Below are 13,486 nucleotides of genomic sequence, written 5' to 3'. Positions count from 1 at the left end.
GGAGAATGTCCTAGGAAGCCACCGTACTGGAAGGCTGCAGACAGCCAACAGGAAACAGAGCCAAGCCCCATGAACTCAGCCAGTGTCTCAGAAGCCACTTGGTGCAGACATTTCAAGTAGCAATGATGATCAGCGTCAGCTCACAAATTGCCTCCTATTGCACTGCTGTCCATTTGCAAGGGGAGGGAATCGTGAGCCAAAGCCAGTTGTTGATGCCAGAAGAGTTGATCAGCTTGGTTTTCTCCAGTCTTTCCATGCTCACTTGACTAGTTGACTAAGCTACTGTCCTCATCTAAGCCTTTACCAAGCACTACTAAACTACTATTTCCTTCTGGTTGGCATTTCCCCACCATTATCCCTCCACACTATAACTGCTCTTCTACTATAACTGACCCCTTCCCCATTACATTCAAATATGCCATTGTGTCAAAGCTTGACAAATCCCGGGTATCAGGTTGTTGTGGAGCTTAGAAATTTCACTGTGGTCCCTAGTATTTTTAGCAATGATTGTTATTGTCTCTCAATGAGAAATACAAAGCTTATTTATTATTTCACATCGGAATATGTTTTGTTCTATGGCATAAAAATACGCGTGCATGCTTGACTCTACAGTGTAGAAGTACTGGGCAAGGATAGAGGAGTTGGTTAATATTGGTCTTGATAGGGTAATTCCTATGACTCCATAAGTTTTTTTTGCTTAATTAAGGATCCATGATACCAAAAGGATTACAGCTTATCTGTTTAAGTTTAATTACAGCTGCCAGAGTTCTTTTTGTGAGATACTGAAATAAAATCTGGTTCCTAATATTTGATTAAACTCACTCGAGTCTGTAAGTTTTGATAAGTATAAACTGAATATATTTTAATGATTAATAATTGGTAAACTGTCACAATTTTGCTGATTCCTTTTCCCCTCTTCATTTATCCTGTTATTGTAAACTTTTTGTATTTCTTTGAAACATGATTGTAACTGCACTCATTTGTGTTTGTAAAGCAACTTATTTAAAATGAAATACTTTTCAAAAATAAATGCGCATGGAGGTCTTGTCACTGCTTGTTTATATGTTAACTTTACACCATTCAATAGAAGTGGATCAATTTATTTCTTAATAGTTGCTTAATGTAAGAAACAGGGGAGAAGTTAGGCTTGGGTTAGGCTAGCCCTATTTATTTTATACAATACTTTTGTCATAGCTTTAATAACACTATGAGAAACTGAGAAAAGTCATGATTAGGCTTTGTGATTGCATAATTGAAAAATATGGTAATTAGTAAACAAAACTCTGAAGAATGAAAGATGAGTTTAGCGCCTACATTTTTGGGCTAGTCCTTAGAGACACAGAAACTTTGCCAGGGCCTGCACTATGTCTCATATTCTCAAGAAGTCATCCTTTCACCCATGTGTTCTTTTCAACTGTCAGCTAATCTCTCTTTTAATCTTTTACAACCAAACTCCTGCCTACTTATGCTACCTCCATTTTCTCTGCTCCAGTTCTTCTCTATAATTTGGACTCTTTCTTGCCTTTGCACTCTACTAAAACTGTCATCACCAAAATAATGATCATCTCATATCTTTATTCATTTTCTTTTACCTGTTTTCTGATTTTAATATTATACCATATTTTCTCCTTGACTCCCATGGCACACAAAGTTGCTGCTCTTCTACTTTCCCTCTCTTCACTGAGGTCACTGGGGATCTCCCCTTGGTTCTTTTACTTTCTTTCTACATACTGTCCTTAGTTGATATGTCAAATCCAAATACCAGCTATATGCTGCTGATAATCTAACTCTACATTTCTACCCTGATCTTCACCCCATCTATTTTCATATCTCCAACTACATATCTGATCCCACTTGTATTTTTCATAGCAGTCTCAATTTAACATGACCATGACTGAACTGCTCATCTTTTCTCTTAAGCTTTCTTCTTCTTGGTACTCTGCATTAACTGACAGTCATTATCCATCTCACAGAGTAGCATGAAACCCTAGCTCTCTTTTATTTCCCACAGTTAGACTGCTACTAATTCATGCTGCGTCTCCATTTTCAACATTAGGAAAATATGGCTCTCTCTACCCCCCTTCTACAAAAAGTCTCCAGTTCACCCTACTAATCTCTCTGCAACAAAATCATCCAACTGTCTTGCCATTCTGTTCAAGCAATAGAGATCCAGCACAAGTTCTTTGTCCTTATCTTCAAAACTTTTCATGGCCTTGCCCTTCCTCATCTCTTTACTCTCATATTGTGAGACGTGCTTTGTCTTAAAAATTTGTTCCTCCAGTTCCACCTCTCTTAGATAAACTCCACCCAGTTAAACTGCACCCATTCTCTCTTACTGCCCTAGAATTTCCACCCAGAAAACTATGTGGTCATCTCACTTACCTCCTTTGGCACAATCTTCTGGTCTTCATTCCTTACTTAAACTAAGCTTCAGGAAGTACAACTGGAATGAATAATCATTCTTCATCTGTTTATCATTACCAACCTCCACTGCCTTTTTTGTCTTAGACTACATGCGTTCTGGGGCAGAACTTGCCTTCTTGTACTCTGTGAAGAGCCATGGATACCAGTGATGGTATATAAATAATAACAGAGTATATGGAAGTCTATTGCCACACATGTGCCCATGGACAATATATAATTTAAAACAGTTTTAAAGAGTCCTGGTATGTATATGAACATAGATTCTTGTGCAATATGTGTTGTACTTCCACATCCAAATTTCAAATGTAATTTCTATTCTTGTTTTATGCATATTTTTCAGTTGCCTTGTGTTTCTAAGCAGCAAAATAAATTTTGGTAAGAGAAGATAATTATGGTTAAGAACTATGAGTCACAGATAGAGAAATGATTCTATGCCCTTTGCTTCTTCTTTAATGCACTTACTTTCCTTTTTTAATTGTGTTTCTTCCAAGCAGAGGATCAAGTAGAGGGTCTACTGTTTCATCCAAGTTTTCAATTAGAATTGTATCTCCAGAAGTCAAAGCTCTTTCAATAGTTTTTAAGAACCTTCACATAAAATTAAAAATAGAGAGACATCAGAAAGGGATACTGGGGTTGAGGTAATACATGTCAGTCCTCTGTGCAAGCACCAGTCCGACTCTGGGGTGATGTTGCTTTCACAATGTTTTCACAGCAGACTTTTTACGGGGCGGTTTGACATTGCCTTCCCCAGTCATCTACTCTTTTCCCCCAGCAAGCTGGGTACTCATTTTACCGACCTCGGAAGGATGGAAGGCTGAGTCAACCTCGAGCCAGCTATCTGAAAACCCAGTTTCCACCAGGGATCAAACTCAGGTCGTGAGCTGTACTGCAGCTTTAACACTCAGTAGAAAGTGACAAAATCTAACATTGGTGGCTGGCTGGTGTAGTTGCAGGCAACACAAGGTAACTGAAAAATCCATTTACATGAGCACGTTACACCATATCACTGCTTTGTGAATACCTATTTAACTTTTCTCCTATTTAACTTCTCTCTATATTCTAGAAGAGGGAAGTGTGGAGTGTTATCAATGGATGCATGTGCTTCTCCACTTCCCCTTTCCTATTTTGAACAGTCTGAGCACCAGAGCAGTGACGAACACCCTACCTATACTTTGTCAGAAGCACTGTTCCACATAAATTAATGCAAAGCACCATGTATCAGGTTAAGCTTTTATTTTACTAGGAATACCATCCCCAGTGCACCTGGAAACATCATGCTGTTAAGATTACATGTCCTTGCTCCTCTCTTTTATCTTTGATACCGTTTCTCTCTGTTGGGAAAACTAAACAGAATGCAATGAGGACACTTTGTCCTCATTATACTTAGGAAAGCTTAAACAATTGTGTGCTTGGCTTAGAGAGAGAACCTAAAACAAAGAGAACTCTCACTTATAGCATATGAGAATACCACCCAGGGAGCATCTTCTGTAGCACACTTAACAGCTAGATACATTATCATAGAACACTTGTTGTTTATAAGAAGGATTAGGAGGATTCTGTATTGGCAGATTTGATAGGCACAGAGTTAAAAGAAATGACAGAAAACCTGTTCCAAAAAAGCAATGTCAACTTTGTCATATATAGGTTAAAAACACTCTCAGATGGACAGGAAAATGCATCACATTACCATTTATGAATACAATATGTAGACATGTTTTTTAAACATGCACATACCCCTTTTGTCCTAGATGTGTGATTTTAAGGTCCATTTCATATTTATTCTTTATCCATTTGATGCCTTGTAGCTGGGGATCTATCAGCAGTGGCCAGCGTTCGCAGTTAGTAAAAATGGCAGCATTTTCTGTTGACATTCTATCACTAGGCAGCCCTTCATTATTCCATGCCGCAATCACTGCATCATCAGTCAACATGGCAGTCAAGTCTATATCTTCAGTGATTGAAATGGGAATCTTTGAATCAAACAGAAATATAGCTATATTTAAGTTAACAAGATAGTTTCCACAATACGATTGTGGATAAGAGTAGAAACAAAACAGTCAACAACACTACACATTCAATTACTTCTTAATAGACAGATAGTGGACCAGAACTTGTCACTTCTCTGAACAGAATAATCTGATGCTAAACAGAACCCAAATATGTAAAATCTCTATACTGGGCTACCTTTATTATTATTATTATTATTATTATTATTATTATTATTATTATTATTAAGGTGGTTTTGGATAGAGGCTGAGAATTTTTGTCAGATAGTTATTTGTGTGGGTGGAGGAATTATACTTCAGGGTTGATGAATTAATGTTTTATTTATGGTTTACATTGCTTCAAAAATTTGTGCATGGTTCCTATTTGATACAAACTATTTGTAAGTCATTTTGGATGGAGAGAAAGACAGGACAGAAATGTTTAAATAAGAAAAAATATAAAAGCATACTTTTTGTGATTTCAGGAAAGGAAGCCACATATGGTGTACCAGCTGTTGACGATACAGTTTGGTAAAGGGTCCAACGTAAGAAATAAAAGCTGCTGTTAACAGAACATCCCCGCACACTGTTATTTCTTGTGCTTCAAATACTTTAACAGAGTGGTTCCAGCGAACTTTTTCAGACTGCAAGATAAAATTGTAAAACAAAAAAGTGTAAACATATACATAATTATACGTTTTCTATTTACATTCAGAACTGGCCAGTTATTCAGACTTTTTGGGGAAGAGGCTACAGAATCTATAGCTACCACTACTGGATGTGGTCCACCAGTCAGATACCTGAATAGTTCCAATAGGGAAGGTGGCCAACGGTAGCTCTCCAGATTTTTTTTGCCTATAACTCCCATCAGCCCCAGCCATTGGCCATGCTGGCTGGGGCTGATGGGAGTTGTAGGCAAAAAACATCTGGAGAGCTACCGTTGGCCACTCCTGCTATATGGTGTGACCTTCCAAGAAATCTTTGACGCCTTTGATGTTATTGGCCATGCAAGAGCTGCTAACATTTTTTCTCTTCATCCACACATACATCCAGCTCTGGCTCAGAAACCAAGGGGGAGAGAATCTAATAACACTTTGAATTAGATTGCTGGCTGGGGCTGATGAGAGTTGTAGGCAAAAAACATCTGGAGAGCTACCGTTGGCCACTCCTGCTATATGGTGTGACCTTCCAGGAAATCTTTGACGCCTTTGATGTTATTGGCCATGCAAGAGCAGCTAACATTTTTTCTCTTCATCCACACATACATCCAGCTCTGGCTTAGAAACCAAGGAGGAGAGAATCTAATAACACATTGAATTCCATCTAAATATTGCATGTTTTTCGATTGTTTTACTGTTTGTATTTCAAGGTTTTTTGAATTAAAAAAAGTTGGAAATAATAATAATAGAATTCCATCTAATATTGATCAAATTCCAAAATGGTAGGAAGGGGGAAAGGTGCCCACATTTTAGATAACCAAGCTCATAGATTCCTTATTGAATTCCAAACTGGTCTCAATTTGACTTAAACCGATCCCCCTTAATCATAAAGGGGTTTCCAATGCTTTAAAGACTAACAGATCAAAGCATAAGCTTTTCATAAAATCACAGAGTTGGAAGAGACCTCCAGTGTCATCTAGTCCAACCCCCTGCACAATGCAGGAAACTCACAAATGCCTCCCCCTAAATTCACAGGATGTCAGATGGCCATCTAGCCTCTGTTTAAAAATCTCCAAGGAAGGAGAGCCCACCACCTCCCGAGGAAGCCTGTCCCACTGAGGAACCACTAACCGTCAGGACGTTCTTCCTAATGTTGAGCCGGAAACTCTGTCTTCTACTGTATTTACACCCCCTTCCAATTTAGTATCATTGGCAAATTCAATACACATTTCCTTTATTCCTTCATCCAAATCATTTATAAAGATGTTGAACAAAACAGGTCCCAGGACAGATCCTTGAGGCACTCCACTTGTCATTCCTCTCCAAGAGGATGAGAGGAGCCAGTGTGGTATAGCAGTTAGAATGTCAAGACTGAAATTTGAGAGGTGTGGGTTCAGGTCTCTTGAACTTGGGTGATCTTGGGTCAGTCATTCTCTCTCAGACTAATTTACCTCACCAGGTTATTGTGAGGAGAAAACTGGGGAGGGAGAACCATATATATCACCCTTGGTTCCATGAAGGAAGGGGCAGAATGAAAAAGATACATTAGAAATACTGAAGAATCAGTCCAGGTAATATTTCTTTCTCAGAGGTCTTTGGCAGTAGGTTCTACTTGATTACAGACAGCCCCCAAGTCTCTCTAACTCCCTAACATAGTACATTGTTGCAGATAAGTAACAGTTATAGTTACTCACCTACAACAATGGATTCTGTTAGAAAGTTATGTTACTTTACTAGGGTGACTATATTGATGTAAATGATATATGGCTAAATAACTGCATGGTTTTCAAAATGGTTTTTACTAGGGATGGGCACAAACTGAAACAAAACCCCAAATTCATCACAAATTTTTCCGTTTGTGGTTCACGAACAGAAGGTTGTGACAGGTCTACAGTCACAAATGCCATGAACTTTTAAAGAAATTTGTGGAGGTTTGTGGTTAGAGCAGAAAGCAGGAGTTTAAAGGGATTTAAACCCGCTTTCTGTTCTCCTTGAAAGCAGCAAAAACCACTGAGTGGTGGGGAGGTGCTTTCCACCGCTCAGCTGTTTCAAGCTGTCTTGTTCAGTCCCTTTAAAAAAACTGCACAAGACAGCCTGAAAAAACAGCTGCATCATGGGGAGGTGCTCCCTGCCTCTCAGCTGTTTCAGGCTATTATCTGCAATTCCTTTAAAGTTTAAAGGGACTGCACAAGACAGCCAGAAAAACAGCTGAGCACTGGGGAGATGCTCCCTACCACTCAGCTGTTTTGGGCTGTCTTCTACAGTCCTTTTAAAGTTTAAAAAGACTGCACAAGACAGCCCAAAACAGCTGAGCAGAAAAAAATATAAAAGCATACTTTTTGTGATTTCAGGAAAGGAAGCCACATATGGTGTACCAGCTGTTGACAATACAGTTTGGTACAGACTTTCTGAAAAAAACCTTTAAAAGGGCAGCACTACCTTATATTTCATGTATATACATGAACATGTAACCCGCCTTGAGCCTAAACAGGAATAAACTAAACAAATAAATAAACAAGGTTTGCCAGCCATGAACCATGAACTGGTTTCGTTTGTGAACCAACCCCTCCTTGTTCATTTTGTGGTTCAGCCATGAACTAAACCTCATTTTTCCAGTTTGTGTCCATCCTAGTTATTACTCAGGACCTTTCCAACATTTAGTAAGAGTTACACTTACTGCTGTACAGTTGTATTTACAAATTATTACTACTTTTATACATTGGAGCGGTTCAGTCTTTTAGGCAGCATAATAATTAAGCTGTGATTGAGGATCTGTACACAGGTCTTGCTAGTCTGACAAGATATCCCACTACATTATACATTACACTCTCTCTATGTTGAAATGACTCTGACATCTGAAGTTACTAAGTTATTGAATGGGACTCTAATTTTGATTAGCAGAAAGTATGTATAAAAAGGAGACAAGAATAGGTTTTGCTTAAAAGTACAAATTATTTCTTCAGCAATTCCACATTATTTCACTCTAAAGAATTCTGCATTAGAATCTTTCTTAAATCGCAACTGAAGTGAACCATGCAACAGCCTCATTCATTTGGAAAGAGGACTTTTGATTTATCCATTTTTATCCCTTGTTGTCACTGGCTGGAAAGTCATAAACAATAAAGTGCACCCACCTCATTCTCCAAACTAGTTTTGAAATTTGAAGATTTACTAAACATAGAATGATCATCTATTTAAATCTTCAGTAATTTTACTGTACCACCCAAGCATCATAAATCACAAGTGACATTGGCTAACAAGAGTTTAAGAGTTGGAACATGCAGTGTAATAAATTTCCAGACAGTTAAAAATCACTATAATTTTATTCTAATGCATTATAGATTGCCTGTAATATCATCCTGGCCGGGGTGACCCATTTCTAATTTTGAACAGCTGTTCAGCTCGGGAGTTAGTTAATGATTAAATATAAATTGCCTGATTTATTAGTCTGAATGGCTGAGCTTCCAGGTCAATGCTATATAGACAAAATCATCAGTCTTGATGCTTTTCAGAAGTTAACCATCTCCTGTTCAAGTCAAAAAGCATTTATTCTCTGAGGAAAAGAGGTGATGCTCTCAATTAATTGTTATATATTTTTTTTCTTTCTTAGCTCATACAACAGCACTTTTCGGGGGGGGGAGTCACCTTTTAGTAATAGTTTTTATTGAGTAGCACTTAGGTTTTAAGTAAAGCAAAACAGGGCCCCATAAACTGGAACAAGTATTTATTTTTATCGTTTGGAAACATTTTATGCCTACATAAACTGTATATTCCTGTTGATCTAATGTGATGCAACACAATGCACTGGAAACATTTTTAAATGATCAGAACAGAATTTTTGTGCTTCCTGATCTCCATGAAGTACTGCTCCTGGGGCATAAGAAACACTTCGGCAGAAGGAAGGGAGAATGCCAATTTAGTCTGGACCCAAACTGAAGTTCCTTCTTTTTCTAATACTACTCTGGAGTAAGTGAATTGCAGGTAGCATACTGCCATTAATATTACTATTTTGAATAGAAATAATTTTAACTGTTGATTGCCAAACTTAAATTATTGGCAGCCTTCTACATGGGAAAATGTAGTTAATTTTTAGTGAGGAAAGGCAGCTTTCTTTGCTAGTAATGGAAAGGTGTCAGGAATTTTAAAACGTTGAACTGACATACTAGCTAGATATAAACCTATTCATCTTTCACCAGTACTGCATTATTGAATTTAATATTATTTGTTCACTAAGAATTAATATGTAAATACCTCATCACAACTAGTAATTGAGCAAAACACATCACTTAGAACCGTTTTATGGGCCATTCCAGTTCTTAAGAAGAACATACATTAAAAGGGTAGTTATAGCTAACATTTGATGAAGATCTAGGATAAATATGGGAAGCAGTTTTCTTCTGGGATTTCACTACTGACCTCTGTTCCCAGAGATCTGGACGCAGCCCAGTAGCCAGAAAATTTGGGGTGGAGGAGCCCGGGAGATAAAAAAATTGTTAGGGGGTGGGGCTTGGCTGCTGCTTCCCTCCAGCAGCCAGCCCTCCCCATATCAGCTCTCTCTCACCCCAAAAAAGGGGGGGAGAGTTCCCATCATGTGCTTGACACCTTAATAAATAAAAAATGGAGTGAGGGGGTGGGGTAGGGGATTATTTTACAGTGTATCTTACAGTCACTGTTTTTTTCTCTCTCTCTGCTGCTCTCTCCTTGTCCCTGTTCCAGTTGCGCTCTCTCTCTCTGCTGCTCTCTCCCCATCCCCCTTGCAGTCACTCACTCTCTCGCTGTTTTCTCTCTCTCCTGCTCTCTACCTGTCCCCGTTGCAGTCTCTCTCTCTCTTGCTTGGCCTCTCTCCCTGTTTCTCTCTCTTTCTGCTGCTCTCCCCCTGTCCCCCTTGCAGTCGCTCTCCCACTCTCTCTCTGCTGCTCTCTCTTGTTGTGTTCTCTCTCTCTGCTGATCTCTCAATCCCCATTGTAGTCCTCTCTCTCTGCCTCTCGATCTGTGCTGCTCTCTCCCTGTCCCATTGCAGTCGCTCTCTGCTTCTCTCTTTCACTGTTTTCTCTTTCTCTCTCAGCTGCTTTCTCTTTGTCCCCATTGTAGTTGCACTTTCTCTCTCTCTGATGCTCACTCTGTTTTTCTCATTGTCCGCTTTGCAGTCACGCGCTCCCTCTTGCTCTGTTGCTCTCTCTCGCTGTCTCTCTCCCACTCTCTCCCCCCTCCCTTTTCCTTGGATCCAGCAGAGGGGTCTTACACATGGAAGGGAGGTTAAATATAACTGTTTTATTGTTTAACATGGCTCTTGCCACATTCTGTAAGCCACCCTGAGCCTGCCTTGGCGGGGAGGGCGGGGTATAAATAAAATTTTATTATTATTATTATTATTATAGAGTGGCCTGCTCCCTCCCAGCCCCCTGTAGCTATAGGCCTGTCTGGACGTCATTAAAAATATGTCATCTTCTCTGGCTAAACGGGAAGCATGAACTAGATAATTATCACATCTTGATAGTCTCTGGATCTATTATCCCATATGAAGAAATAAAAAGGAAAAGTACTGGTCAGATTACTTTGTCCAAGTATCTTCAATTGAAGAGTTTTCTTATAATTCTAAATGTAATGGTTTGGTTTCTCTATGAGGCAAAAAAGTAAATTTGAAAAAATGCTGACTTGGCATTCAAAACACTTGTTTCATAAGCTTTATGGTCTAAATATCTCACAACAATGATACCAAATTTTTATTTATAAATGGAATCAAACTTTAGAAAATGAAGTTGCAAGAGAAGTTTGGGAATTTCATTGTCAGTTTGTATGAATTTTAGAGAAATCTATAAAATGATACATCCATTATATTTGATCCCAAAGCTAATTAAACAAATCTATAATTACTGTTCTGGTGAATGTTGGTATTGCCATGTTAAGTCAGCCACTTTCATCCACATGTGATGGTTCTACCCAAGAGCAGTCCTGTTTTGGAGAAAAATTGCTGTTTTGCTGAGATTTGGTCTAGGTAGAAAGGTAGGTATTAAGCCAGAAATCATGTCATTAAACTATTTCCCAAAAACTCCGAAGAAATTACAAATTATAATGTTGAATTTAATTATGGCCACACACTTGACAATACTGGAAATCAAAAAACATCCTGATATAAACAACTGGTTAGGAAAGATAAAGGAGGTTTACCTTATGATTAAACTTACATCTTTCCAAAGGAATGACAATTTTGAAGAGTTAAGGTCTGAGTGGTTTAAGGATTATTCAAGTGGATTGTTTAATTTTAGTAATTATGTGTGCAATGATGTTTTAAATGTATGTAAGTTATAAGCAAATAATAAAAACTGAATTTTCTTTGAATAAATGGCACATATTGACTACGATACAGAGGTGAATATGGACCAACTGGCATGTGAACCCACAAACCACTTTTGAACTACACTGGGTGCTAGTCCTTACAAGCATGCAAAAATAATACTGAATTCCACTTCAGTAGGGTTTAAGCATGCTTACTTAGAAGTGGCTTAATACCACTGTGTTCAGACACCATTATTTCCATAATTCAGTTTAAATAACTGCATTTTTATGGTTTGGGGGGGCAATCACATAGAAATCCACAGTGACTTACAACATCACTCTTTCCTGCTTCATATTATTACCCTTATAACAACAATCCTGACCATTAAATTATTACCTACTCTGATATAAAATACTGTTCTATAGACAAAAATAATTAGAAAACTGAATTCTGTACAGAGGTTTTATTAGATGTGTATTTTGTCCTTATTAAAAGATTAATGGTTTTTTTAAAATGAAAGTAAGGCAGAAACAATACAAGCAGTGTAGCCCACTTATCCAAAGGTTAAGTGCATTGTGGGTGGATACAAAATGACTCAGACCTGACCTGAGGATTATTCAGTCTCAGTGCTCATTAACCAGAGGCTGACCATGCTGTCAGAAAGTATTCGCTGCTGTGTGCAGATACATTGACTTAGCTACAGAGACTTTTCCTTGGGGACATATATATAGCATATGATGCAAAGACAACAGCAGCAAACCCATCACAACGTCTAGGGGCTCAGTTGCCCATTAAGAAAACTGCTAAGAAAGGCCACTACAAAACTCATAGGCCCTTCTAAAATGTAATTATTTGGGAGTTTCTCAGTACGGAGAGTGTTTACCCATTCCATTGCTTCTAGGAATAGAAGTATCAATTATCAATCTTTTACCTGTTTAGATAGACCAAGAGATAGGGAAGATTTATTTGGTGAAAATGATCATTTGTTTAGTGGATGGGGTTTGAAAGATCATCCTCTCGGACATATGAAAATGTACTTCCTAAGCATCCCCAGTGATGGAAAAGGAAATTATACATAGTGATTTAAATTAAATGTCAAATCAATGCTTTTAAATGTTAATTTCCTCAAAGTACCCAGTGCTATGGCCATAGAGACCTGTTGGGAACTGGTCTTCTCTGAAATGTTTCAAAGCTCCTTACATGAATTTTCAGGTTGTTTTTTAAAAAGAATATTAACATGTACTCCGTAAGCATTGATTTTCACAGCTTTAAGAAAAGACATATAAATTATATTCTACTAAATTATTTACTAAGCAGTAAACCTGCTCCTGGTTTACATTGTTCTGGTCTATGAGTCTTACTACTGTACATAATTGGAAGACAGATCGTTCTGTTTTTTTTTTTAATTGACTAAATAAAGTACAGCAAATCCCAGTCATGGTAACACAACTTATCAGTAAAGGAACAGGCAGAAGACAGGCCAAACAGACAAAGACAAACAATAAGCATTTCTTCAAAAACATTAGGAGCAGGAAACTAGCCAAGGAGGTGGCTGAGCCTTTGGACGACAAAGGAATAAAATACTCGCTTAAGGAAGATGGAAAGACGGCACAGAAATTAAAGTAACTGTTTGCATTTATTTTCACTGGGGAAAGTGTGTGGGGCATATCCAAACTGGAGTCACTGTTATTAGGAAGGATGTTTTGTTATTAGGAAGGATAACTTTGGGACTGCCTCTTCCCACTTGAGCCCTGCAGGCCTTTATAATCTACAAACCAACATCTTCTGGTGGTCCCTGCCCCCAGGGACTACCAACTAAGTGCACTGACTAGGACTGGGTCTTCTTGGCCATGGCCCCTATCTAGTGGAATGCGCTTCCATTAGAGATCAGAGCCCTGTGGGACCTACTACAGTTCCTCAGGGCCTGTACAATGGAGCTTTTCCATCAGGCTTTTAGCGAGGCAGTGGGCTGCAACTTTTTATCAGGCCTCACCTCCAGAGACCTCAGATTTGAGTGACCTCTTGGGACCCAATTGGCTGTTTACCTGTTGAGGCACCAGTTAGCTGTTAATGTTCTAATAATTCTAGATATATTTTAACTTAATTTTTTTTTAATATTGTGAATTTTTTAATGATGGAAC

The 13,486-nt window shown here is 38.4% G+C and overlaps 1 protein-coding gene across 1 annotated transcript in view; it reads right to left on the bottom strand.

Moving 5' to 3' along the window:
• DNAH11 (dynein axonemal heavy chain 11) overlaps positions 1–13,486 on the bottom strand; it is a 279,382-nt gene that overhangs the window by 50,857 nt on the left and 215,039 nt on the right. The window contains exons 63-65 of the mRNA XM_060247705.1: positions 4,880–5,053; positions 4,159–4,394; positions 2,887–3,009 (exon numbers count right to left, since the gene is read on the bottom strand). Coding sequence (XP_060103688.1) covers positions 2,887–3,009; positions 4,159–4,394; positions 4,880–5,053 — 533 coding nt within the window. The remainder of the gene's footprint in view (positions 1–2,886; positions 3,010–4,158; positions 4,395–4,879; positions 5,054–13,486) is intronic.

This window comes from Heteronotia binoei, chromosome 10, assembly GCF_032191835.1.
Source record: "Heteronotia binoei isolate CCM8104 ecotype False Entrance Well chromosome 10, APGP_CSIRO_Hbin_v1, whole genome shotgun sequence".
In the NCBI taxonomy this organism is placed as follows: Eukaryota; Metazoa; Chordata; class Lepidosauria; order Squamata; family Gekkonidae; genus Heteronotia; species Heteronotia binoei.
Note: the sequence above shows the minus strand (reverse complement) of the source record. Positions and strands in the feature narration are given on the sequence as shown.